A 24,230-nucleotide genomic window follows, 5' to 3' on the forward strand; every position below is an offset into this window, starting at 1 on the left:
CACACACACACACACACACACACACACACACACACACACACACACACACACACACACACACACACACACACACACACACACACACACACACACACTTTAATCCACTATGTGGCAGGAAATACAAAATATCCAGGTAGCAGGATTTGCACAGAGAGAAAAAATGTTGCCTTCATGACAAGCTGTCATCACTCGTGTGTGTGTGTCATCACACATTGTGGTGACAACCGTTTGGTCTAAACAACCCTCACTGGGTCAGTGGCTGGTGCCCAGGTGTGAAGGGGGTGTTTGGAGGCAGTGTGTCATCGTGGTCAGGCGCCAACACGCAGCCAGGAAGCTGGGAGATTAGCGATCGTGAAACAAGCCCACACTGGCCTGACATGAGGCCATCAGCTACATTCTGTTAGTCACAACTGCAGGTCCTGCATTGTTTTAAAAAGTGTGAATGAACCACAGACGTACAGCACTCAGTGAGGTCTCTGTATTCTCAGTGTAGTCCGTGTGCTACTGAAACATACTGAGGTTCAACTTCATAAATGTAACATTATGTAGGGCTCAGGCAATATTCTGTCTATTTTCTAAACTAATAAGTAATCGATTAATTAGTAACTCATTAAGTTGAACTGTACATGACTCATGACAGCACACTGCTTTTTACAAAGACTTGGGATGAAATAATATTACGCTGTGTCATAAATGAAATACATATTAAGATATGCCTGTCTTGCATGAACATGTATTTAAACTGCAGACCATGTTTTTGCAACTAATCTAAAACCACTACATTAGACTCAGAGTTATGCCTATACTTTCAGAAAAAGAAATACCCAGAAATCTTTGCAAGACCCAGACGGTTATTTTACATATTTACAGACTCATCTAATGTTCTGGATCAAAATATGTTCCATTTTACCCGCTTTCCAATTTGTGCGTTATCCAGATAAACAGAAATAACAATAGAAAAGCACAGGCAAATTATTTCTTTGACAATACAAAATAAAGTGGAAAGTAATATAAAATCACATTTTGAATTATGAATCATGCTCCACAGATTTGTCTCTGAATGTGGATGGAATATTTTTTATTGGGGCTTAAGCATGTGATTCAAGTGGAATGAGAGGCACAAACAGGGTCTGATGAGTCACTCAACATTTACTGCAGGATGTCAGGTGACATTATGAAAAACCCGTTAATAATAAAAACTTGTTATCAGTCAACAACAGGGAGATGACACATTAAGTGACTTCTTAATAACAAATGGAAGCAATGAGCAGTTAAAGATTAATCCAGGTGCTTTGCTTTCGGTTTGGATCAGATTTAAGATTATATCAATCAGCCTTAGAAGAAGATCTTGTCCAACAGATGGTCCGCACCAAGATTTACTCGAATATCCCACAATGAAAGCCAGTTAGACTGAGCTGATTAAACTGCAGCTCCCTCACTTTCAACACGGCCACACAGGAGCATGATACTGAGCATCTCACTGCTGGAGTGTGTAGAAAGAGTCAGGTGAGGGAAACACAGCAGAACGCTGGGAACTTATCGTTATCCAACCTATAGGGGGTTCTGGGAGGGAAGTGTAAACACAGTCTGAGATGTATAGAGAAGAAAGATTAATCTTTATAGCCTCTAAACCGCAGATCAGCATGAAACAGTATTTAATGTGAAAGTGGAACCAAAGACAAACAGGGTGCGGCACTAGGAGAGCACAACAAAGCAGAAAACAGGTCATTTAGATAAAAGGTTAGATTAACACAAGCTAACTCAAGACAAACAGAGTTTTCTCTGACTTGGCAGCGACTCGACAGTGCCGCGCTGCAGGGAGAAGCGAGTGGGGGGTAATTGGGTGGGGAGGCAGGACTTTGGGAACCTTTCAGGATCAGCTAATCTCACTATAGGCGCTTTGTTTGTAATCAGTGGAAATCCTCTTGAGCCCGGTTCAATGAGCGCTGCTGACAATCAAGGGAAACGGAGGACGGAGGACGGAGATGAACGCATGTCCGTGCACCTGCAGCAGTAAAGTGGCAGTGGGTTTAGCAGTAATACGGTGCCACACAGCTCCCCAGAGAGGCCACGGACAGCTGCTACAAGAGGCTGTCGCACGTGACGGCTCCGGTGGACACAGATCATGTTTGCATTGTGCAGATACAGGAAGATGTTTTGTAATCCAAACAGCATCAATATTAGATGTAAAGATAGATAATATATAAAAGGTATTGATAGAATTTTAATATAAGGTGATATTGCAGAGAAAAATCAATAACCAGGATGGTATTACAGCAATACAGTAATGTGATGAATACTAAATATGAATTTTGGATTGTGTTTTGACTTGATTTGGTAGATAAGCCCAAAAAGACATTCTTATCAGGTTATTTAATCCATAAACATTAATTATCCATAATTATCTCAGGATAGGGATTACGGATTCAGATTCCACAGACAAATTATGTATTAATATTGATTTTGATTGCTGTGATTCGCTCCAGTGCTATGGATAATGGATGGTTACCAATTTGTACCTCAAATACCAGTTGCATCCAGTAAATCAGGGAACTCTAATTGTGCATAATACACTGATGCAATAAATGTGCACTTTAGTTTTCAGGATGAATTTAGTCAAACAATGAAAAACTAAATCTGTTGTCATTAGTAATTTATCAGCCGTGTGGTTATTTTTCATTGCTTGACACACGTGGGTCTGGCTTTAAAAAAAATCCAGGAGTGGTTCACCGCCTTCTTCCTGTTGGAGCCACATTTGCTGGTACTGGACCGAGTCACAAGCCACGCCCCGACACCCCCCTCTCAGAGGTCCCCACCCTTCCTGACAGAGGAAACACATGTTATGGGATACATCCCTGTTTTAGAACAGCTCCACTTGGACAGTCAATATTGAACTACACGCTTTGTCTCCATCACTTTTCACTTTTTTCACAACAGTCCCTCACACACGGTGCAGCAGAACTCTCTCATGGCAAGAAGAAAAAAGAAATCTCATTATTTGCTGCTGATCCGGCCCCTGTAGTTGGCATTTTGTGAGATTTAACTTGCCTCACGGATCAGGCTAATACCTCAATGAGCAGGGTGGCTGCTATGGCAACTAAGATGGATTTGACATTTCTGCGAGTCTTAAGTGAGTCACTTGACAAAGTGTCAAGAAAAGGAAAAAATGAATAATCGCCGCAAATAGAATCCATCAATCCAAGTTCAAAAATGGCTCAGGAGGTTTATCTGTCGTGCAATACTTCGTATGAAATATTTTTGAAACAACGCAGAAGGGCTGTCAATGGACTTTCTCGTGTTTTCTCCGATTTTGTGACACACAAACGTTGATCGCAGCTGATCAGATGGTTGTAGTAGATTCAGCACACTGCTCTGTGAGTGGGGGTTGGCGTCGAGTAGAGTCTCTAATTGGAGATTAAGTCAAGTCAGGGATATTGGGCTGTTTATCTGCATGGCGGTGTGCACGCTGAAGAACAGGGATGTGATCCTGCGTGTTCAAAGCGCTCACCATCCTGCAGGGCGCCTGTTTTTAGCCACTTCAGTACAACATAACACGAGTGTCAGCGTTGCACTGTTCAGGGTCCAGGATCGCTTTGTTTACCGCCATCACAAACCAGTGTGATTAAAAACAGGCCTTCAGGCGCACAGCCGCACCTCCATCAACACCACAGCGCTAACTTTATTTATCCCTCCAGGCGAGGGACCTTACGGTAGCACAGAAGCACACTCAGTACAACCCTGCCTCCTCATGTTAAATCCCTGCAAAACAAACAGGGAGCAAACATAAACAGCGTGGAGGAGAGCTCCGTCTCTGCTGTAGCTACAGACCCTGACAGAAAACCCAAACAGTTATCACCGAGGTCACATGACTTCCTCCTGCGTAACACTCCCATTAATGTCTTCAAGCTATTGTCTGGTGTTTCTCCGTCTCATTTTTCTGAATGTCAGCTAACACAACAGCAGGCGAACCGAATTTGTATGTATAAAAGGCCTCAAACCTCAGTGCAGTTGTCACTCTATACAGAGCTCAGTTGTTTATCGTGGGCTGAGAGCGCACAATGGGCTCGTTTCGGCTTTCAAAGAAAATAAGAGGGAGCTCAGTGTTTCATGTAAATGTTTCTTGAATGGGCAACTCATGAAAATTAATTTTGCATTGAATAACTTGTCTGAACGTTGTACTGTAACCGTGTTGGACAGAATGTGTCTCAGCCAGTGGAGGAAAGAAGCTGAGCAACTTTACTTATGTGTCAAGTACAGTTATAAGCTGCTTCTACTTTACTGGAGTAATTTAATTTTATGACACATAAAAACATACATACCTCAACTCATTTAGGAGGAAAATACTGGATTACTGCATTTATCTGATGGCAAGAGTTACTGCCAACTTTTGAAATTAAAAGTTCATATTTAAAAAAAAAGCATATCACAATGTTATGAAATACAATTGACTGCTAAAAAGAAACCAGTTTAAATTTTTTTATTTATACATATATATTAGCATTTTATCTTTGTTGAATTTAATAGCCGGAGGAGAGGCCTCGGAGGTCGGGAGAATTTGTATCAGAACTAAGTTTATATAGAAATTCAAAAGGTGGGATGAAAACCCTGCCTCCAAAACCACGATCTCCTCAGCTCCACCCTCTGTAGGTTGTGCCCCTCCCGCTCCCGCCCTCTCCGGCCTACGGCGTGTGAGAGCGAGGAATGTCAACTATGCGGCCGACACTGGTGAAAAGTCATTACAGTTTATCCCCTCGGGCTGCGGCAGGTCCCATCCACACGCTGCACAAACCCACGAGAGCGAGCGCCGAGGAGTGCAGAGGTTTAAACTTCGGTTTAATCAAGCAAACAGCAGGCACTGTGGGAAACATCACGGGGCAGGGTTAACGCCACGCTGAGGAACCTCTGACTTCTATCTGTTTACATAACGCTGCATTTACCCGCCTCCGCTCGGCTGCCCCGGTGGACTGGAATAAGTGGCCTGAACTTTCAGGGAAATCCCAGATGAACGATAACTGCGTCAATAGTAACTTTCATAGCGGTCAGATCGCAGCACGGAGCAGGAATGTTAAGTAGTTCCTGACAGAAGCCCTCCATCTTCAATGCAGAGGAAAGAAACACTTGACAATCATTTCTATTCCAGTGAAAAACAAACCTAATATCTGCCTCTCCTCTGCCTCCAGCGGCATTTTAACTACAAAACTTTTAATCGGGTCAGTTTTCATGCTATTCATGAATCCTTTATAAAGGTATTAGCTCTAAATCTCAATGGGAAACTGGCTTTTGTGTGGGCTAATTGTATGCTAATCCATCCCTCTGGGTTTCGCCACATCCGACAGCAGCTGATCCTGGTGTGATCTGCATGGAGAGTGTGAAAGGGAGGTCAGCACGATGTCGGAGGGAACAGAAGGAGAGATATAGTGTCCAAAGCAGATCAACCTATAGAGAGTGGGCCTTCAGCCTGACACTAAACCCTGCGAGTCCCATTAGTCACACAGAAGAGACTAAAGAACAAAAGGAGGAAATGTGTTTGTTCATTAAGGGTTATCCCTTTATCCCTTTTAAGCAAAGTGTTGGACAAATAGAAAGTTTGAACTTGTAAGTTGAAAATTGTATATGTGCTTGAGATATTTCACAAATATTTGCTTTTTCTGAACGTTACGGTAAAAGACAGGGGATCGCCAAAGTCATGAGAGACGTTTGCAGACATGAAAAATTGGGTCCGAACACTTTCTGGAGATTGTCTTTCACATTATGAAGAACGCAGCAGCAGATTGTGCGGGTCGGACACGTTCACAAGAACAGGAACATTTCCAGAAGATTGAGACGAGGGTGCTGTGTTTTTGTTTTACAGCAAAACGACACAGGCCCTTATTGCCAAAGTTCTCGAATGTCTTTTGCAAGTTGAGGAAGTATGGCACCATTTTTTCATCCTGCGAAATTTCTATTCTTCCCGTTTCATGTCTGAATCTGAATGTCTGTATGTTCCGGGGGGCTGGCAGGAAGGGTTCAAGAAACTGTCTGCAGCAACCAACTCGCACTTTTGCTTTCTCACATATGTAAAATTTCCTGACTCCAGAGCATGGCTATATTCATCCCTGGGAACATTAACGTCTGTACAAAGTCCCATGACAATAAAGTCAGCAGTTGCTTGGATATTTATAGTGAACCGACAGAATAATGGACTGACATTGCTACACCTATGGAGCTACGCCACTGGCATGGCTAAAAATAACACTTTTAGTACAAGAACTCATGTTCATCAAGGGTATCAGAGTTCAAACAACGCTGGAGTGTAGCATACGGTTACAGCACATCAAAGAATCACGTCAACCCCACACTCATCCAGTAGAAGAGTGATGCTCCGCACGGAGCAGAAAGCAAATCCTATTATTGGCACCGACTCAAAAATGGAGAAAATGCCATCCATCAAGCGAGGAAAAAAAATAATGACAAGGTTACGTGTGTTATTCGGCAGCGCACCCTTCAATCTCCTCTGTTACGGTAGCAGCATATCCCGCCAATTACACGTTAATGGTCAGTTGCAGTGAAGCATGGGAGGGAAACGTTACTTTTATAGACAAATTGAGGAGGCACCTCAGAAGAAAATAACGCACAGACACAAGGACTTAAAAGGAAATGTGCAAGTCGTTAGTCTGCTCTTTCTAGACATTTCTCCACCAGCCAACGTGGATGTGTTGCCCGGTCTCCAGTCAGGAGTGCTGTAGTGCTTTTCAGGGCTTTAATCCGATGAGCTTAATCTGTGGGTCGGGTGCGTGTGGTGCTTTAGACTCGGCCGGTGTCACCTCATGGCTAATACTCTGGGTGACCGCTCGCAAAATGAATGAATCAGTGATGGCAGGCGGAGCAGTGTCCACCTTCACTTCACATACTGCATTTCTCTTTCATTGAACAGGTTTTTTTTTATATGACGCCACAATTATTCCCTGGGAAAATTCCCGAAAATGTTGAAAAATGCCCTAACTCACAATCGAAGGAAAAGTGAAAGCCATTTCCTGGACCTTTCCCCTGATCCAGATCTGCACCAAAATGTAATGGATTCTTTCCTGACCCATACCACATCCTTCCACCAAGTTTCGTGGAAATCTGTTCAGTTGTTTTTTGGCAATCTTGCTCACACACAAACAAACCAACAAACAAAAGGGACAGAGCTTAGGAAACAGCAATTAACTGGGTCTAATTCAGTGTCAACACTTTCCTTAAAGGAAGATATTTAGCACTGAGGAAAAGTCAGGTGATCCAGACAAAGGGGCACATTTTTCCTCACTTTCTATGACATTGTGAGATTTACATTTGTATTGTTTTCCCAGGGAATAATGCATTGATATTGATGAAAAAGAACAGGCATATTTTGGTCAGCAATTTGGTGGAGCTTTATTAAATGTAAGGGGACAAATGGGCCTTGGCGGAGTTATGCCCCCTGCATCGATTGGGGTGGACTGACCAATAATCACCACTCATGCTGCCAGCATGGCTACAAACTCTTCTTCAGCCGGACTTCAAAGATACCCGACAGATGTCTTGAAGTCATTTGTGCAACATGTAAACTTCGATCTCTATTCTATTCATTCAAATCCTCTGTTGCTTATTGCATCAGAGATGATGATGGCAGAGTTGCTATCAGTTTACAGAGAAAGACAAACGAGATTAACCGCATAACAGTCAGAGGAGAATAAAAGCCAGGGGGGTTGAGGATCAGTAAGTCTTGCACAGATGCACGTTGGTGTGTGTGTGTGTGTGTGTGTGTGTGTGTGTGTGTGTGTGTGTGTGTGTGTGTGTGTGTGTGTGTGTGTGTGTGCCCGGCTGACTCAAAAATAGCAACGTTAATGGCCTCAAGGATGGAAGCAAACCAATGCCCCACTTTATTGCTACTTTGTTGATGATAATGTACTGCATGCATCCGTGGCTCTGTGGCTCCATAGTTCCTGTACAAGTGTGACAGGAACTTGGATTCACAGTGATGTGCTAAATGTATGAAGGGAGCTTATTAAAAGCAATGCTGGGATGCTTCTGTAACAGCAACCACCCAGTGGCGCCGCACTAGTCACCATTTGGATGAATAAGAGAGTGCCAAAGACAAACAAGCCGTCAGAGGTGCAGAGAAATGATTCCTGCCTTCATCAAAACAAACTGCTCCTCAGCAACAAGCCATGACGGGACACAGAGAAACTCCTTCATTGTCATCATTGTTTTAGGAATAATTGAAAACTGGAACAGGCAAGTTGAGACCTGTCGGATTTGGGGAATTTGGGGAATTCACGTGTTCTGTGGAGGTGAGTGTATAACACGTCCAGAGCGCTGCCGCACATACACTCGCTGACAGGAAAACAACCACTGGCCACGCTTCTCGGCAGCCACTTTGTTATGGTAACCTCTCCTGAGCTCCAAAACAGCCGTGCTCCATCAGGCAGAACGCTCAGACGGAGTGGGCGGTTCAAGAGCGAGCCCTGCCCGAAACTTCTGCTCAGCCCAAATACAGCCGACAGGAAACCTGCTCTATCTAGGAAAAGACAGGCCCCTGCTCTCCCACACGCTGATGAAAGACAGGAAGTTATGGGCACTTCCCGCTCGGACAGGATGGAAAGAGCTCGGAGACTTAACTCAAGGTGCCAGTGACTATTCCTCTATCCCTCTATTCTGAGAAAAGAAAAAGAAATGTAAAACAACTCTGACATCCATCTTTACATACAATACTCTACCCAAAGCACAGCTGCGGAGTGGAAATGCCAATAAAAAATGAGAACATTATGTAACAACCATGAAATCAGAGCACAGACGTGGATGTCAGTGTGAAGCCACTGAAGCAGAAATCAATGGATTACAGATTACACTGTACACAGATTATATAGAGGACAAAAGTAGCAAAACATTATTTAATATAACATAATCATTCTTATTACTATTTGTAAGATTCTTTGTATTATTATAATAAGACTATTAACATTATTATAGTTGTAGGTTATTCATATTTAAGATTATTATTATCCACCTATAAAGCCTCAAGAACTTGATGCCACATTATGAGAATTGAGTTTTTGTAAAATGGTGTGTTGCCATGGTAGCACGTGAGTTTAGATTTTTTGCCATGGACCAGGAAGTACGTTGTAACTCAAGCATATTTCGTCCAGTCTGCTCGAAACTTTATGTGTTTGCTAAAAGTCTCTGCCTGAAATCATCTACATAGCAATATTCAGTTATAGCGCCACCTACTGGCTACAAGAACTACGGCTCATGTCACAATCATTATTCCATTTAAATAAAATGTTCATAGTCTGGTCTATGTTATACACGACAACAAAATGCATGTTTGGTGCATGCTCTTACTCATCCGCGCAGTGTTTGATGGTAGCGACAGCATGTAGCCGTGTCCACCTGCATCCTGCCCGTACCTCCCACCTGTGTTCACGGTTCCTGTCCCCCTTGTGTTGTTTTGTCAAGGTCAAGGTTAAATTTAAAAGAAAGAAAAACTAATTATTACACTATTTCCCAAACCCAGCAAAGAAAATGTTAAATAATCTCCTGATGTGAGCACAAACCAATTATTTGGATTCAGTCTTTGATTGACGTTCACATTAAACTCTCTTTATTTTTTAACATGTTGAAATATATTCTGGCACAATGAGGCAATTGACCAACAGCTGTCCCACAGAGATAAGCCAAGTGCTCTTCATGTCCATGATGTTTAATCAGTTTTCATTTGCACTGGAACCAAATCTGTCTGTCTGGCCACCGGATTTTTTGCGTTGGCTTGGTTACCGCAGGATTTATGTGCACCAACCAGACTCGGTCCGAGCTGGACGGAGGAAAACTTTTCGGTTTCTGACAGAGTGCTCTATATTATCCCGATACGTGCTCAGCTGAGGAGTTCTCTCCAGTTTCCCACTCTGGCTGAGAGAGTGGCGAATCTGGTTTAGATTAAAACCACAACTGCCAAGAGGCATGCCCGAACCCAAGCAGACAAATTTTATAGTGAGTTTGATGGGTGTGTTTCATTTCTCACTTTCCCTGAAGCCTTCGCCCCACAAACAATGTGTCACTGCTCAGTGCTTGGGTCTCGCAGAGTTGAAACTTTTCCACCTCGGTTACTGTGGGATGCATTTACACATTCGGAGCATTCACTTAAAAACATTTAGAGACCATAAACTCTCTAACAGCTGGTGTGTCTCGTCTCCATGGTTGTTAGGTAGAAGGGACTCTGCCCAAGTTTCCACATGACAACAAGTCATCTGACGTACCACACCAGGACTTCTCCTTCTCTACGAAAACTGAAAAAAACAAAATCTTTCAGTCATCGATCTTATAATCCCAGAAATCTCTGTCTGTGTCTGTGGCTCAAATATCTCGAGAACCGTTCATATTATCGGCTTCACAGGCGGCATGTGTATTTTTTAAAGGGCCTGAGGAAGTGCAGTGTTGAATGTTCTGATTTGGACACTTGGAATAAACGAGACCAGAGCTCTATAGCATTAGCGGCTGGGATCGATTACTAGTCGAGCACTTTAACTGGTGCGTTCACGACAACTGATTCACCAGTTCGGAGTTCTGCATACTGAGTGGAGGTGCAGCTTCGGGATTCTGCGGACTGAGTCCTGCAGCCGGTCTCCACTTACTGCAATTCCTTTTCTGCAGGTCACTTTGACAGTTTCACAAAGCTGCCACCACAGGCCAAACAACCTGTTCCAAACAGGCAGGTTTAGAACAGGCACTGCTCTAGTTTTCAATGGTTTAGCCATCAAAATTGGCAAAAACATATACAGGAAGTGAACTCTGCATCAATGCTGCTGTTGCTGCAATCGTGTCGATTAGTACAATGAATAACTTCCTGTTATTTTCAGATCACCTGCTTACACCGGTCCCTTTCACCTCATGCAGTTTCTTTGCATCTCTCCCCACGCCTTCCTTTGAAAACCTGGGGAACTTTTCTTGAGTAGAAACCGCCCTGATAGGACGAAGAGTAACATTCCAATTTCTGAACGAGGAGATTTACACAAGACACATTGAGATGCTGGGAAAGTTTAGTTTGGAATTTTAAACCCAGTGTTATCAAAGTTTTGTTCTCGTACAATCCTCAGCAGAGGAAAGAGAGAGCGTTTTAATGGGTGCACTGGTTACAAGAGCAGCCTCATGTATTATTGACCCATTCGGGGAACTCGCTCGCATCTCTACCCCCCTGGGTTTGTTGTTCAGCATTTACTGTCACACTAACAAAGGCAACTCATGCAGCCTGTTAGTCTGATACCAACATACTGAGACCGAGGAGTACAGAGGGTGGTCGAGCTGCTTCGGCCTCACACCATCGACAGGCCCGTAATCTTCTGACCGCTTCGATATGACATCCGCTTTAGTTTCTTGCAATTTGGTAGAACCAATGATACACGATGAGAGGTTATCAAACTTTTACCTTTATAGTCACTCAACTAATTCCGGTTCTTCCAGGTGAATCTTGAAATCTACCAAACACATTGTTTGTTGAATGACATGAAGAACAAACCCAAGCTTTCAGGTCATGAGAGAACATGACTTTATCTCTGCTAACGATCAGCACAGACATGTTCAGGCAGAACTAGGAGTTGAAAAAAGTCTGTGACACACTTACTGAAAATTAGGTAATCCTGGGGGGAAAAAAGTGCGATCAAGAGCGTACTGTAGTTTAACTTGCAAAGCAGCAGACGAGGCCGTGATTCGTAATGTTGACCTCAGAAAATCTAACACTCTCTTCAAAGCACTGCAGGAATGTTTGACTGGAGCAAACAAAATGTAACGTCACACGATGCAGGAAGACGTCGCTCAGGTAAGAGCAGGTAAAAGAGATTGGAAATGGGGCGTTTACATGCATCAAGTGAGGATGAACGACCTCGGCTTCTCAACGTTTTGATTGGGAGGAAACATAAGACAGGAAAAATGCTGTACACCTGCCAAAGAGATTAAAAAGCATCTAAAATGTCCATCGGCCATCTACAGAAACACAAAACGCTTCCATGAGGCACAGAGAATCCTGTCAGAGCAGCTCAGCCTGCAAATGGGACTTTTCCCACAAAGTTTTAATGCCTAACAACGGGGCTAAGTAGCAACATGTGTACTCTGTTGATGGTTTGTCTGCATTGCAACATTGTAATGTTTGTTTCTCTCACACACACACACGTACACACACACCAGAGCTCCACTTTCCCTCACGGTCGCAAAGTGTGTCAGTTATGTGTGTGTGTTGCCGTGGACACTTAATGGCATCACTCTTACATAATAACGCCCATCTGGTGGGCACCTCCACATGTGTGGGTCAGCCACACGGCAGGAACACTCAGGATCTCAGTGCGTCACCAGTAGGTGGCACGCAGTTAGGACTATCGATTACAATTACACAACTGCTCCCCAGCTGCTTCATACAATGTGCACACAACATAAACATCAACCAACTGTCATTGATTTGTCATATGCCCATACAGCCAATACATTACTGACGTCTAAAGCCCATGGAGGGCGGACAGTTGAAGAAAGTCCCAACAAAACACTACACACTGGGATTGGTAATCCTGGAAAAGCTACGAAGGGCAGGCTACACTTACAAATGCAACCGATACATCCTCACAAGCTGCAAACTGAAAACACACAAAGCTACACTGCCTGACCACTGCTAGGAGACGACTTTTCCGTGTCCCACTCTATTATTACAGCAGTGTGAAGGCCACAGGCACCAACTTTTTTAGGCAACTTAATTTACTAATGCTTATCGGGACGTGAAGAGGATTTCAACAAATAAGTGTTTCAGGAATAAATTACCTTTAACACGTTACTCTAAATAATGTAGAGGTAGCAGGGAAGTGTCTTGTGTTGCAACTAAGCGTTGAAAACAAATTCAAAGCCGATGACAGCTGTCATGGAGCTGACAGTGTTCTCAGGCTGCAGTGGGGGGGACACAGAGGGACGGCTCAGCTGAGCGCTCTGGCCTGTTACACGTCTCTCTGCTCTCCACTCAAACAATAAACAAAGAGGCTCTGGCCAGTGTGAGTCTTGGTGAAAATGCACAAGCAGCACTGTGCACTTGACTTGAAATGTCTGCATGATACGTAGATATGTCTGTACGATCTTCTGAAGTTGCTTCTCTCTGGATGCTTTCAAAGACAGAAACATTTGTGTTTCAAGTCAAAAAAACATTATCATAGGAATCAGACCGGGTGACGATGGCCACAATCTTCCCTTTATTGTCCCTGCATCCCTCCACTGCTGTGTACACTTTTCATGCAGGAATTAATTATAAACTGCATGGACAGAGGTCTTGTGTGTGCAGAAACATTCTTGTCCCACTGAGAAGCTTGAGCAAACACTTGAACTCCACAACACGTCCGTCCATATGCTCCATCCCTATAGCTCACATATCCAGGGGCGGGGCCAGACAAATGACGAAAAGGTGGCACGGGCCCCACGGACCAGAACCAGTGGATGGAGTGTGGATATTTCTTGTTGGAAAGTCACAAAAACAACCACAAAGACAGAGAAAATGGACACATTGTCGCACAATATAATTACAAAGAGAGACAACACAACCACCACCACCACAAAGAAATGCGAAACGATCACAGAGACGAGAAACTACAACAAAGAGATGAAAAACGAACAGTGAGACATGAACAAGAATCCCCAAACCCAACCAAAGGACGTAAAATGACAACAAATATTTGCAAGAAGACCACCATGCAAAATGAAAAAAAAATTCATTCAAAAGGTTTCTGCCAACAAGTTTACCAAACGAATGATCTGCTCAACTCCTGCTGATACAAACACAAAAGGAAAGTCCCAGAACTTCAAGTTTGCTCAGCGCTCCTTCAGCCTGCTGATTTCTCAACATGCATTCTTGGATCCATCCCTGCTCTCTTCCCTCGGGCATCTGGCAGTGCACCAGGGACAGAATGAATAAATAATAAGAAGGTGTGGTTGGATGTCTGGAATCCTGACTCAGGATTCCATTTCCCTGACAGAGGGGCCTGGCCGGTGTACGTTTCAGTCACCTAGCAACTTCTTCCTGAAAATACTGGAGCAATCAGACGGAGAAGAAGCAAACACCCAAACACACTCGGACACAACAAAGGGCTCGACTCCTTTCTTCCTCTGTGGAAAGCTGATACCGAGGAGGTACGGTGCAGGTCCTCGTCACCCAGATGTTCTCAAAGTGGACGGTTCAATTCAGCATTATGTCAGTGTCACTGGACACGGCCTGGAGCGTGAAATCCAAGACACATGCTTTCCCCTGTGAGGAGGTAATGTGGCATCTCAGTGCCTCCCGGAGACACAGAGTACAAAACACCTCGATCATGCACTGATTCTTTATGGCCTCTGAGGGAAATAAGACACTTGGGCTGAATGGAAGAAGTGAGGATGAAAGTGAAGGTGTGGAGTGACTTTGTGACTTTGGATCAAAGTTTGCAGAGAGTATCAAATGTTCTGTATACGCTACAAAGAAAAGTATTTTGAAAATTGTGCCATATAGGCAAAATTCCACATGGAAAACTCCACTAACTCCATTCTTCAGTCCCATATAAACACTAGTCTCACATGTGCAGGTCAGAGTCACTCCCTCATACTTTGACCTGTACTTGTCCACCCTTGAAGCCCACGTGTTCCCACCTGGCTGGTCCAAACTCAGCTGCCTCTTCAATGTGCGTGAGAACTCAGGTGACCTCCTGCCGCACAGCGGTTTAGGCAGACATTATAACACAGTGTTAAAGAGGTGGAAGAGGAGGAGGAGGAGGAGGTGTGGACTTACAATCAGCACGGACGTCCTCACCACCTCCGAGACGCTCTGCCTGAGCTCGGCCGCGGTGCCGGGTTTACCCAGACCACGCGTAAATCTCCTGGTCTCCGGGTGCGCAGGAGTCGTCGCCATCGCTGCGCGCAACACTTTGCATCAATGACACGTCCGAAATCCCGAGTTGAAGGAAGCAGGCTTTACAGGAGGGTCATCCCCGGTTTGTTACCCGTCTCTCGGATCCACACAAGTACTGCGCACAGCTAGTTTGAGGCTGACTCATGTTGTGGCGCGGCGGTCGCCTCGCTCCAACCTCCGAGTCTCATGGTTGTCGTCTTTAAAAAGTGAACGCGTTCAGCTCGGTCTTCTCCCGCGTGTTGTCATGTTAGGAGTCTCCTCTCCACGAGAGTTGTACTGCTCGTTCAGCGCCAAACAGAAACACAGGAGGTGTTTAATCTGCTGGTTGCCTCCTCGGCGCGCTCCGCCCCTTACCGGCGTAAAGGCCCGCCCACTGGCGTGCTTGTGTGTGTGTTTGTGCGCGTGCGTGCGTGCGTGCTGAGCCTGGACTTTGGACAGTGAGTATTTAACCGCATGAATGACTGAATCAATATTTTCCTATGACGACAAAAAAATCCCAACTCTGGAGAACAGGGTCATTGTTAAAACATGTTTAGTTGAGTTTCTGTCTCTGATTATAACCGCTTGTAACTTACACCAAAGGATATTTTCACTGAATAACCAGAGAATAAAAGTGGGTAAATATCATCTAATCAAGCTGGTTGATAGAAGCAGAACAGATTAGATTTACTATACAAGACTTTTATGTGATTGATTAACACCAAATATGAGCTTTAGTGCTATAAGTTGTAAGTTGGAGGAAGACAAGTCCCCATAATGTGACTCTGTAAACAGGTTTAGATCCCCACAACATGAGTAATACCCAGACCACACACACACCCACACCCACACACACACCTTATATTTCTATCTTGGTGATGACACTCACTAGTATAATTTATCCCCCTAGCTCAGAACCCTAACCTCAACCTAATTCTAACCTCATACCTAAAAGCACGTCTTAAAACGCCTGGTCTGGTCACTTTCCAGTAATGTCCTCAGGCTTAGGTTCTAGGCTCAAAATGGTCCTCACAAAGATTTCTGTAAAAGTACGTACACATGTGTACACGCGGACAGGCAGTAGATTAGAGGATATTGTGCCTGAAACCGCATTGCAATATTGTATGTTGCTTAAAACATTATCTTTTGAAATTACCTTATTCCTTTAACAAAACATCTTTATGTCATCTATTAGAGTTATAAGGTTACACACACACACACACACACACACACACTGGTACTTCATCAAGATTTCATATCTGAGCTTTCTAAAATCATAATGTAGTTCCGGTGTGTCTCGATGCTGGGATACGCATTAGTCTCTGTTTCAACATGAAAACCTTGTGCAGGTTTAGATGGTTTGAAAATAAAAAAGATTTTTTAATTTTGAGCCAGACAGCATTCACTGTACAGAACAAAAACAAGGCTCTGCACATTGCTTGTCATTGTTTGCATTGCTATAGAACACCACACTATACAATGCTATAGCAGTGTGGCTGAAGCAAACTTCTTGATGAATGACGCCATCTGTAGGTCACAGCTGTAAACACACTCGTAACAAACAAGTCTCCTGCCTGTGGAGCTGCAACACAAAACACAAGCGAACACAAATCAAAGTGTGAATATGTGTTTTATTGCTTTCATTTCCACAGAGCTCTCTGACGTCTGGAAAAACGCTGCGATTCCAAAGCAGAACAGAGGTTTTTTCCGTCTCATTCACTTCACTGCAAAACCCTGTCGAATGCACATTTCCATTCATTTATACCCATAAAAATATGTGGGCGTCTTCGTTCAGGAGGCAGCCTGTAGTTCAGTGAGGGCGACAGCACTTAGAACTGAAAGTTTCTATTTTGTCTCACACATAATCTTTAAAGCTTTCACTGACACACGTCTTCATAATACGATGATTATGAACATTTCTCACATTTTGTCATTTCACTGCCGAAGGGAAACGGAAGATTTCAAAAGAAGATAAACAGTCTTGAGACCTATTCGTACAACAAACATCAGCAGATAGAATATTTACTTGAAATGGAGTTAGTGGTGATGGCAGCTACCTCTGGCCACATCGTGATCAATCCTAGGATTATGTTGAATAATACAACAAAAATAATTTCATATTTTCATCACTTTCTTTTTTTTTTTAAAACAAGAACACATTGTGCCGGTCCGGATGCGAACACAGCGTTGACCTTTAAAAGGTGGCCTGTTTTACATGATTTTAAATGACATGGTTTGTAGCATAGGAGACGCTTCTTTATCCCCAGTGTAACAAAATACCGTTAAAAAGTCCAGGATGTCGCTATAAACCAGTTTTGGCACCAAGTTGGCAAGACAGTTTTCAAAGCAGCTGTTTTTAATAAAATGAACCAAGTAGACAAAAGTGTTGTGACAATGTAGTGATAGTTTAACCATCTATGAAAGAATGCTGAGCTTCTATATCAACATGTTCCTGCTGATGGCAAAAATGTTAAAACCAGAAAGATAAGAAGTGGTTGAGACCATTAGAAAACAGTATAAAATGACATCCGTAAAAAGAGGTTTCAGAGTTGAGAGTAAAAATGCCAAAAAAATGCAGTCTCTGATGCAGTCTAAACCAGCGGACATGTCACCATTAAAGCATTAAAAAGCACCAAATGTGCATGGACACGTGTACAAATGTCCCGGATATACTGTATGTAGACAAGAAAAAAGCAAAGAGTCCAGGAGGGGGGGGGTGGGGGAGGAAGAGCGGACGCCACCCGAAGGAGACAAGTGTGTGGAAGCGAGTCGACTCAGTGAAGATGAGACTCCTTGTTGTTCAGGAAGCGAGCGCGGCCGGAGGGGACCGTGGCGCTGCGGATGACCTCCATCCACCTGTGGGCAGAGAGAGATGCTTCATGAGTCCTCTGACGTCCGGGATGCCACAAAACGGCAAAAGCTGCTTTCAGACATGCACTGAACTCTGGACAGTTTTATTTGAAATTTCCTGCTTGGGCTGTATGTAAAAACGCAAATGTCTGAGTCAGTTGCTCCGGACATTTTCCAAGTGAGCCCATGTGAGAAAGCCGCAGGAAAATGTTGATGTGTGATGATGTTTCTAACATAGACGGATGCAAAACTGGAATAATACAAATATCTCAGGGTGAAAAAGAGGAGCCATAAATGTAGAAGAAGTTGCCGAAGATGTCAACTTGGAGAGTCAACGGAATTATAGAGCTTTCGGTGATAAGACCGTCCTCAATGTGTTGTAAAAAAACATTTGAAACTCCAGAAAATGTTTGGACCTAATTTTCCTGATATTTCCCTGAGGTCATGTCTGAGAGCAGCTTTAGCAAATGCGAGTGTGGACAATAAATACCTCTCAAAAGTATATTCACTCTCCGTTCGGAAGTAATAGACGTGGGACTTGAAATGCAGTTTGAAGACGTAGTCCTTGTGAATGTTTTCGGAGTCTGAGGGGACGGTGACAGAGTAACCCAGCAGAGGAAGGCTGGCCAGTGGATAATCATCCTGAGGAGACAAGAGACATGATAAAGGACACTGAATTAAAAGTGACATGTAAATAAAAGGCTCAGTGGCATAAAAGAAAAATAGCTCAAATAAGGACCAACAGTGGAAGACATATTCAAAAGATGTTTTCTGAATAGTTTTACAGCTTTTTAATTGTTATTTAAAAAGAGGAAATGTCTCATTGGTGGAACTGCTTAGAACTAATAGACAACTAAAATGTCACAATCCCCAACTAGACTCAGGGTTTAAGATTCCTCTACTGATACATCTTGTATAAGAAAGTAAAAAATATTGGGTTTCAGCTCCTCAACATTGCAGCAATAAATGATAATAGTATGTGTTGGAAGTGCTAATATTGTGTGTTGGGCTCATCTTGTGTTTACAGTTAATGGCCACTGGCTTAATCATTAAACTTGTTATTTATAAGCAAATTATAATATGTAAAGCAGGAAGAGCTGTCTGGTTGATGCTTCTTTTTATAAAAGAAGTATAAAAATATTATTTTTTATTGATTACAGAATTTAAAACTTGCTTATGCTGAAAAACTCACAGAATGTGTTGCACAAAGAGCATGGGAAAGTGTGTTCACCACTAATATGACACAGAGATTTGACATTCAATACAAAGGTGTGATGCTTCTCAGCCCAGAGGAGAAAAAACCCTTTGACAGGCTCAGAACGAGGAGGAAGAGGAGGAGGAGGAGGAGGAGGAGGAGGAGGAGGAGGAGGAATGACTGGGGTGTGTTCTCTGTGTTCACTGGACAATCACCTGGTGAGATTTGTAGAAAAACAGGCTGAAGTTGGTGAAGACCACCCAGAGCTTCTGCCAACCGTTACTGTTCTTGAACTTCCTCAGTAAATTTCCTGACAGTTGATTCTGGAAATAAGGGAAAAAAGGACAAGTTTGAAATTAACAACAAAACCACGTCATAGACATTTAGGCTCTTAAACATTCTCTCTTTTATTCTATTCTGTTCTATTCTGGACTCTAAATCTACTGTTAGCACCATAACATGAACCATTACAGTCTAACAATTAAAAAACAGATACAATATATCCACACAGCTCTAGCAAGAGACAGTGTAATCACCAATTCATCAACACTACCTCTCATGTTCTAATTGTTTTCACTTAATTAATTAACTTAAATATCTTTAATCTTTTGTGTTTATTTTACTATGCACAAATATGTAGATATATAATATACACGTAGATATATATTTGTTTAACTGAACTATAAATAACTATTTTCCTATTGGGACAATAGCCCCTGAGTAGAACTGGTTGGGAATCACTGTTCAGAACTATAACTATAAAACTGTATTCTTCCGTTTATTCTCAGTCAGATTCTGTTTTATGATCATGGTGTTTTTACCAGCAATTTCATTTTGAATCTTCAGCTGTCAAATTCCTATTAAAGGAATTGATGGATTACTATACTAAATACAACTTGAGGCACCACAGCTAGTTCTATTCTTGTTCCTGTGAAGCCTTTGGTAACATTGCCTGATGGAGCAGTGGAATTAAACAAACACACACACACACACACACACACACACACACACACACACACACACACACACACACACACACACACACACACACACACACACACACACACACACACACACACACACACACACACACACACACACACACACACACACACACACACACACACACACAGGGCCTCTCCTGTCTGCCTGGCTCCTTTACCTCTAGACTCCTGCAGGATTCACTAAAGGAGAGGCTCTGAACACGGTACCAGCAGATAACAGACAGAGGCACCGGTCCCTGGCCACTGGGGGGCCCCACCGAGGGGGCCATATTCCCACTGACTGGACTAGGGTCCTCTACCATGGAGGAACGCACAGACGCATGGGGAAGAGAGACAGAGAGAGAGAAAAAACAGACAGGGAGGGAAGGACAGAAACACAGAGACTGAGTCGGTGAAACACAGGCATGCAGTGGCAGGGGTTAACACAATCGGTCACATGGTGAGTGTCCAGGCAAGGCTGTGAAGAGGACGCGGTTACAGAGGAAGAGCAGAGCTAGACCCGGACACAGCTGGGTTGTAAGGAGGCTACATCCCAAAACAGGATCCCATCTGTGAGTGCGAGATCAGGAACGTTTAGCAGATCTAGGTGCTGCTCTCTCTCTATTTATAGACATTCAGACATTTCAAGTGCCAGGAGGGGAGAGAGAGGACAGAGCCACACAGGAAAAGCCACACTTTAGAGTTTGGATAAAGGAAAATTGGCTACGCTGAGCCACAGGAGGGAACAGGTGGGAACGGTATTTTCACTGAGGCTGCAAATAAATCATCTTTAACACACAGTGACTGGAAATGAGCATTTATCAGATGTAAGAATAGCTCAAATATTGAGTTGTAAGGCTCATTGTTTTCAGTTTTTAAAACTAAAATTACCTGATTTTTAAAGAGCACATTAAAAACGTGACCTCTGGAGTTTTTGTAGACTAGTAGCACCACAGAGCATCTCTTCTACATGAGGACGTCCCATTTTGTTTGTATTGTTGATTAAGCACCATGTATGTGGGTGGCGTGATTCACATCCCGTCATTGGTTTCATGCTATTCTGCTGATCGACAGTTGGTGGCGGTAACGTGCGAAGAAAAACTAGCAGGAGAGAAGAGGAAAGCAGAGGTCGCTCTGCATTCTTCTACTTCAAAGGGCTCACTAGCTCGATATTAAATATGTAAAAATATTGTGACAACAGGCACAGCGTAGAAAATCAGTTATGCAAAAAAGGATAAATGTAAACAAACTGTTGATCATCTATCTTTGATTTTTTAGAAGAAAAATATTATTAGAGTTCCTGCATTGAAAATTTCAGTTATAGAACAAATTTGTAACACCAATGTTTCAGTGATTAGGTCTCAGGTTCTTAACCAATTTTAAAATGTTTAGGTATTTAGTTTTTTTTGTACTTGTGAAAACTAAAAAGTGAAAAGAATGAGCCTTAAAATGAATCGAATATATTAAAAAGATATATCCTTAAGCATAGTTAAGGTGATGCAGTGCAGCACAGGAGGATACTGTTACCACGGAGACATAATCACAGTGTATTCAGATACAGACACACACTCAGAAACAGTCAGAAGGAAGAAAACAGCGAGGCAGGAGGTGGGAGGAGGGAGGAGCAGGTCTGAGGTTGAGTGCTGAGGTTTGGCCGGTACCTCCACAGCTATGCTAAAGTCCACCATGGACACACTGGTGTTCCTGTGCCAGCACACGTGCACCATGGTGTTACCACGGTGAGGGGTGGGCCTCTCCGGCGCGGCGTGCTGCAGGGCGGTCATATCGTCCTCGGACTCCACCTCCGCCTGGGAGTCCTCAGGGCATTCTGGGAAAGTCAGGAGGTTGTTACTGCTAGAAGACGAGGGGGGCGGTGAGGGGAGATGGGCTCAAACACAGACAGAGTCAGATTATTCACAAAGCAAAGGGAGTCCTGGATTTCAGACGGTGTACTCATAGTATTTTGTGACAGCGACTGATGATGCACTGTTTGTTTTTCACTCCTCGATGGATCAACTCTGGAGACTGAATCATACGTTTCAGATTGAACTGCATGTTTATGTCGTAACTTACTGTTGTCGGTCAGATTGCAGGTCCCCAGGTCAGACGAAGTCCCGTTGCTGGTTTTTGTCATTTCTACCGCCATCTTTATGTCCTCCATCCACTTCTCCATCTCCGTCACTGAACTAGAGTAAAAACACACACATTTTAAAAAGTGTTTGTTGGTCAGGAAAAGTGGTTAAAAAATATCTCACAATCAAAGAAATATTGTGTTAAAACAAATTAGTAAATAAAAACCGATGAAAATACATGAAAAAAACTACACACATTGTGATATTATTGATAGTTTAACAACAATTATCAGATGAATTCAGCATATGTTTTTGAGAATATTAACATAAATAAAAACTATGTATTCAATCCGCCCAAAATGTGCTTCTTTGGTACGCTTTCATCTGTCATCTCTTGAATTTGATGGGACTGTTGAGCCTTAGTGAAGGTATGAACTTCACCTTCTGGTTAAAACTGTGATTAAAAACATTTTAATGCAATTTTGCAAGTAAAAGTGAAAGTAACATTGAAAAATAATGTTTTAAAAGGAACGTAAAGAGAAGTTTTCAGTCCCACATTTACACACAGCTCCTCCTGTCAGGCAGGTAAGGCCGAGGACTGAGCCTGAGAGGCAGAACGCAGGGAATAGAAAGAGGCTCTGCCCATGAATCTTAATTGCTGTGAGCTCACTGTAATTAAAAGTGATGAGCACACACACAACTGTAAACATCAGGGGAACCATATCAGGATTTTGAAAACTATGGAAACACACCCCCGCCATCCCCAATGGAAATTCCACCGTAATGGATCAACTCCTGAGGCTGAATCAATAATAATAAAAAAAAAGAATGTGCCTATTATAGTTTAATATATTTGCGAGAACTCAGCTGTGCATGTCTAGTGATTCCCAGACAGCTCCATATATAAACTCTCCACACTCCAGAAAAAGAAACACACACACACACAAAGGTTAGTTTTAGGTCTAGGTACAAGGTGTCTGTGGTGGACAGACACACACACACACACACACACACACACACACACACACACACACACACACACACACACACACACTCACACTCACCTTGCTGCCACCACCACCGACTGTCGCTCTCCAACCAGCGTGAAGGCGTGAGGAACGCCCCACTCGTCTTCACTCTCCCTGATCTGGCAGAAGAACGCACGAAAAAAAACCCAGACACAGATAAAACATTAGAGGAGAGCGGTATCTGGGACAGAACGGACCGAAATAGACAGAACGGCAGAGAAGGAGGAGTGAGAGAGAAGGATTTGTGAAGATGTCCTGAGAGTGTGTGTGAGTGCGACTGTATGAATGTGTGTGTGTGTGTGTGTGTGTGTGTGTGTGTGTGTGTGTGTGTGTGTGTGTGTGTGTGTGTGTGTGTGTGTGTGTGTGTGTGTGTGTGTGTGTGTGTGTGTGTGTGTGTGTGTGTGTGTGTGTGTGTGGAGGCAATCCCTGAAAGAGCAGCGGCAGCCGCTCAGCCGTTAAAAGCAGTTTATTCGCAGTAATGACAAACTGGTGACAGCCGTTTGCAGCACTTTGTGTTCAGTGAAAGTAACACAGCTCTTACTTTCATGCCATGTAGCGGCAGCTGTCCGTGCACTTTGAACTGATTGGTCGTCGTCATCCCCCGACTCGTGTACAAAATGACGTCGTTGAACTACAGCCAGAAAGAGGGAAAAGAGAAAAGGGGCATTTACAGTCTTTTAAATCAAAACAAAAATAAATTCCAACAGTTAATTACTTTTCTTCACCACAATGTTCCACTGTACAAATATACTCCAACATTTTTATTGCTCTGTTTACAAGTTACATTTCGAACCATAACGACAGAGCCTGAACAACTTGTTATGCTTCCCTGCCAACACCATCTGATTTATGTATAGGTGGGAAGATAAAAGTCTAATTATTTTTCCGCTGAGCTCACTCAACTAAATAATTAGATCAGTAATTTCTCAGAAAGTGGGCGTTACCAGGAAGAACATTCGTTGCTGTAGGCCTTTTCCAGACAGTTTGCTGAGGCAGCCTAACCTGATGAACTCCTGAGAAAGAGAACATGGAAAAATAACACGCACATTATTTATTAGATACAAACTACAAAGGAAGTAAAAAAACAAACAAACTTACAAGCCGTTTTTTGGGGCATTTTTACCTCCACCGAGCAAGTTACTTTTGTTGTTGTGAGCACGATTACGCAAAAAGTACTGAACAGGATTTCAAGAAACTTGGTGGAAGGGTGGGAATTTGGCCGAGAAA

General features: G+C 43.1%; 2 protein-coding genes across 10 annotated transcripts in view; both read right to left on the bottom strand.

Annotated features, from left to right (window-relative positions):
* Nucleotides 1–15,218, bottom strand: part of LOC117754766 (dedicator of cytokinesis protein 9-like) — a 77,752-nt gene extending 62,534 nt beyond the window's left edge. For 3 of the 4 annotated variants that reach the window (XM_034573970.1, XM_034573971.1, XM_034573959.1), the window contains exon 1: nt 14,777–15,217. In XM_034573970.1, the coding sequence (XP_034429861.1) occupies nt 14,777–14,896 (120 nt within the window). In that variant the 5' untranslated portion in view covers nt 14,897–15,217. Of the gene's footprint in view, nt 1–14,776 lie in introns of all 4 variants that reach the window. The other variant, XM_034573963.1, reaches the window with a different exon arrangement.
* Nucleotides 15,219–16,486: 1,268 nt separating this feature from the next.
* LOC117754988 (FERM, ARHGEF and pleckstrin domain-containing protein 1-like) overlaps nt 16,487–24,230 on the bottom strand; it is a 56,565-nt gene continuing 48,821 nt past the window's right edge. For 2 of the 6 annotated variants that reach the window (XM_034574377.1, XM_034574378.1), the window contains exons 20-27: nt 23,948–24,016; nt 23,545–23,634; nt 23,040–23,122; nt 21,977–22,089; nt 21,565–21,731; nt 19,136–19,243; nt 18,216–18,367; nt 16,487–17,731 (exon numbers count right to left, since the gene is read on the bottom strand). In XM_034574377.1, coding sequence (XP_034430268.1) covers nt 17,650–17,731; nt 18,216–18,367; nt 19,136–19,243; nt 21,565–21,731; nt 21,977–22,089; nt 23,040–23,122; nt 23,545–23,634; nt 23,948–24,016 — 864 coding nt within the window. In that variant the 3' untranslated portion in view covers nt 16,487–17,649. Of the gene's footprint in view, nt 17,732–18,215; nt 18,368–19,135; nt 19,244–19,331; nt 20,220–21,564; nt 21,732–21,976; nt 22,090–23,039; nt 23,123–23,544; nt 23,635–23,947; nt 24,017–24,230 lie in introns of those variants that run through there. The other 4 variants (XM_034574379.1, XM_034574382.1, XM_034574381.1 and 1 more) reach the window with 4 other exon arrangements.

This window comes from Hippoglossus hippoglossus, chromosome 21 (assembly GCF_009819705.1).
Source record: "Hippoglossus hippoglossus isolate fHipHip1 chromosome 21, fHipHip1.pri, whole genome shotgun sequence".
Classification (NCBI taxonomy): Eukaryota; Metazoa; Chordata; class Actinopteri; order Pleuronectiformes; family Pleuronectidae; genus Hippoglossus; species Hippoglossus hippoglossus.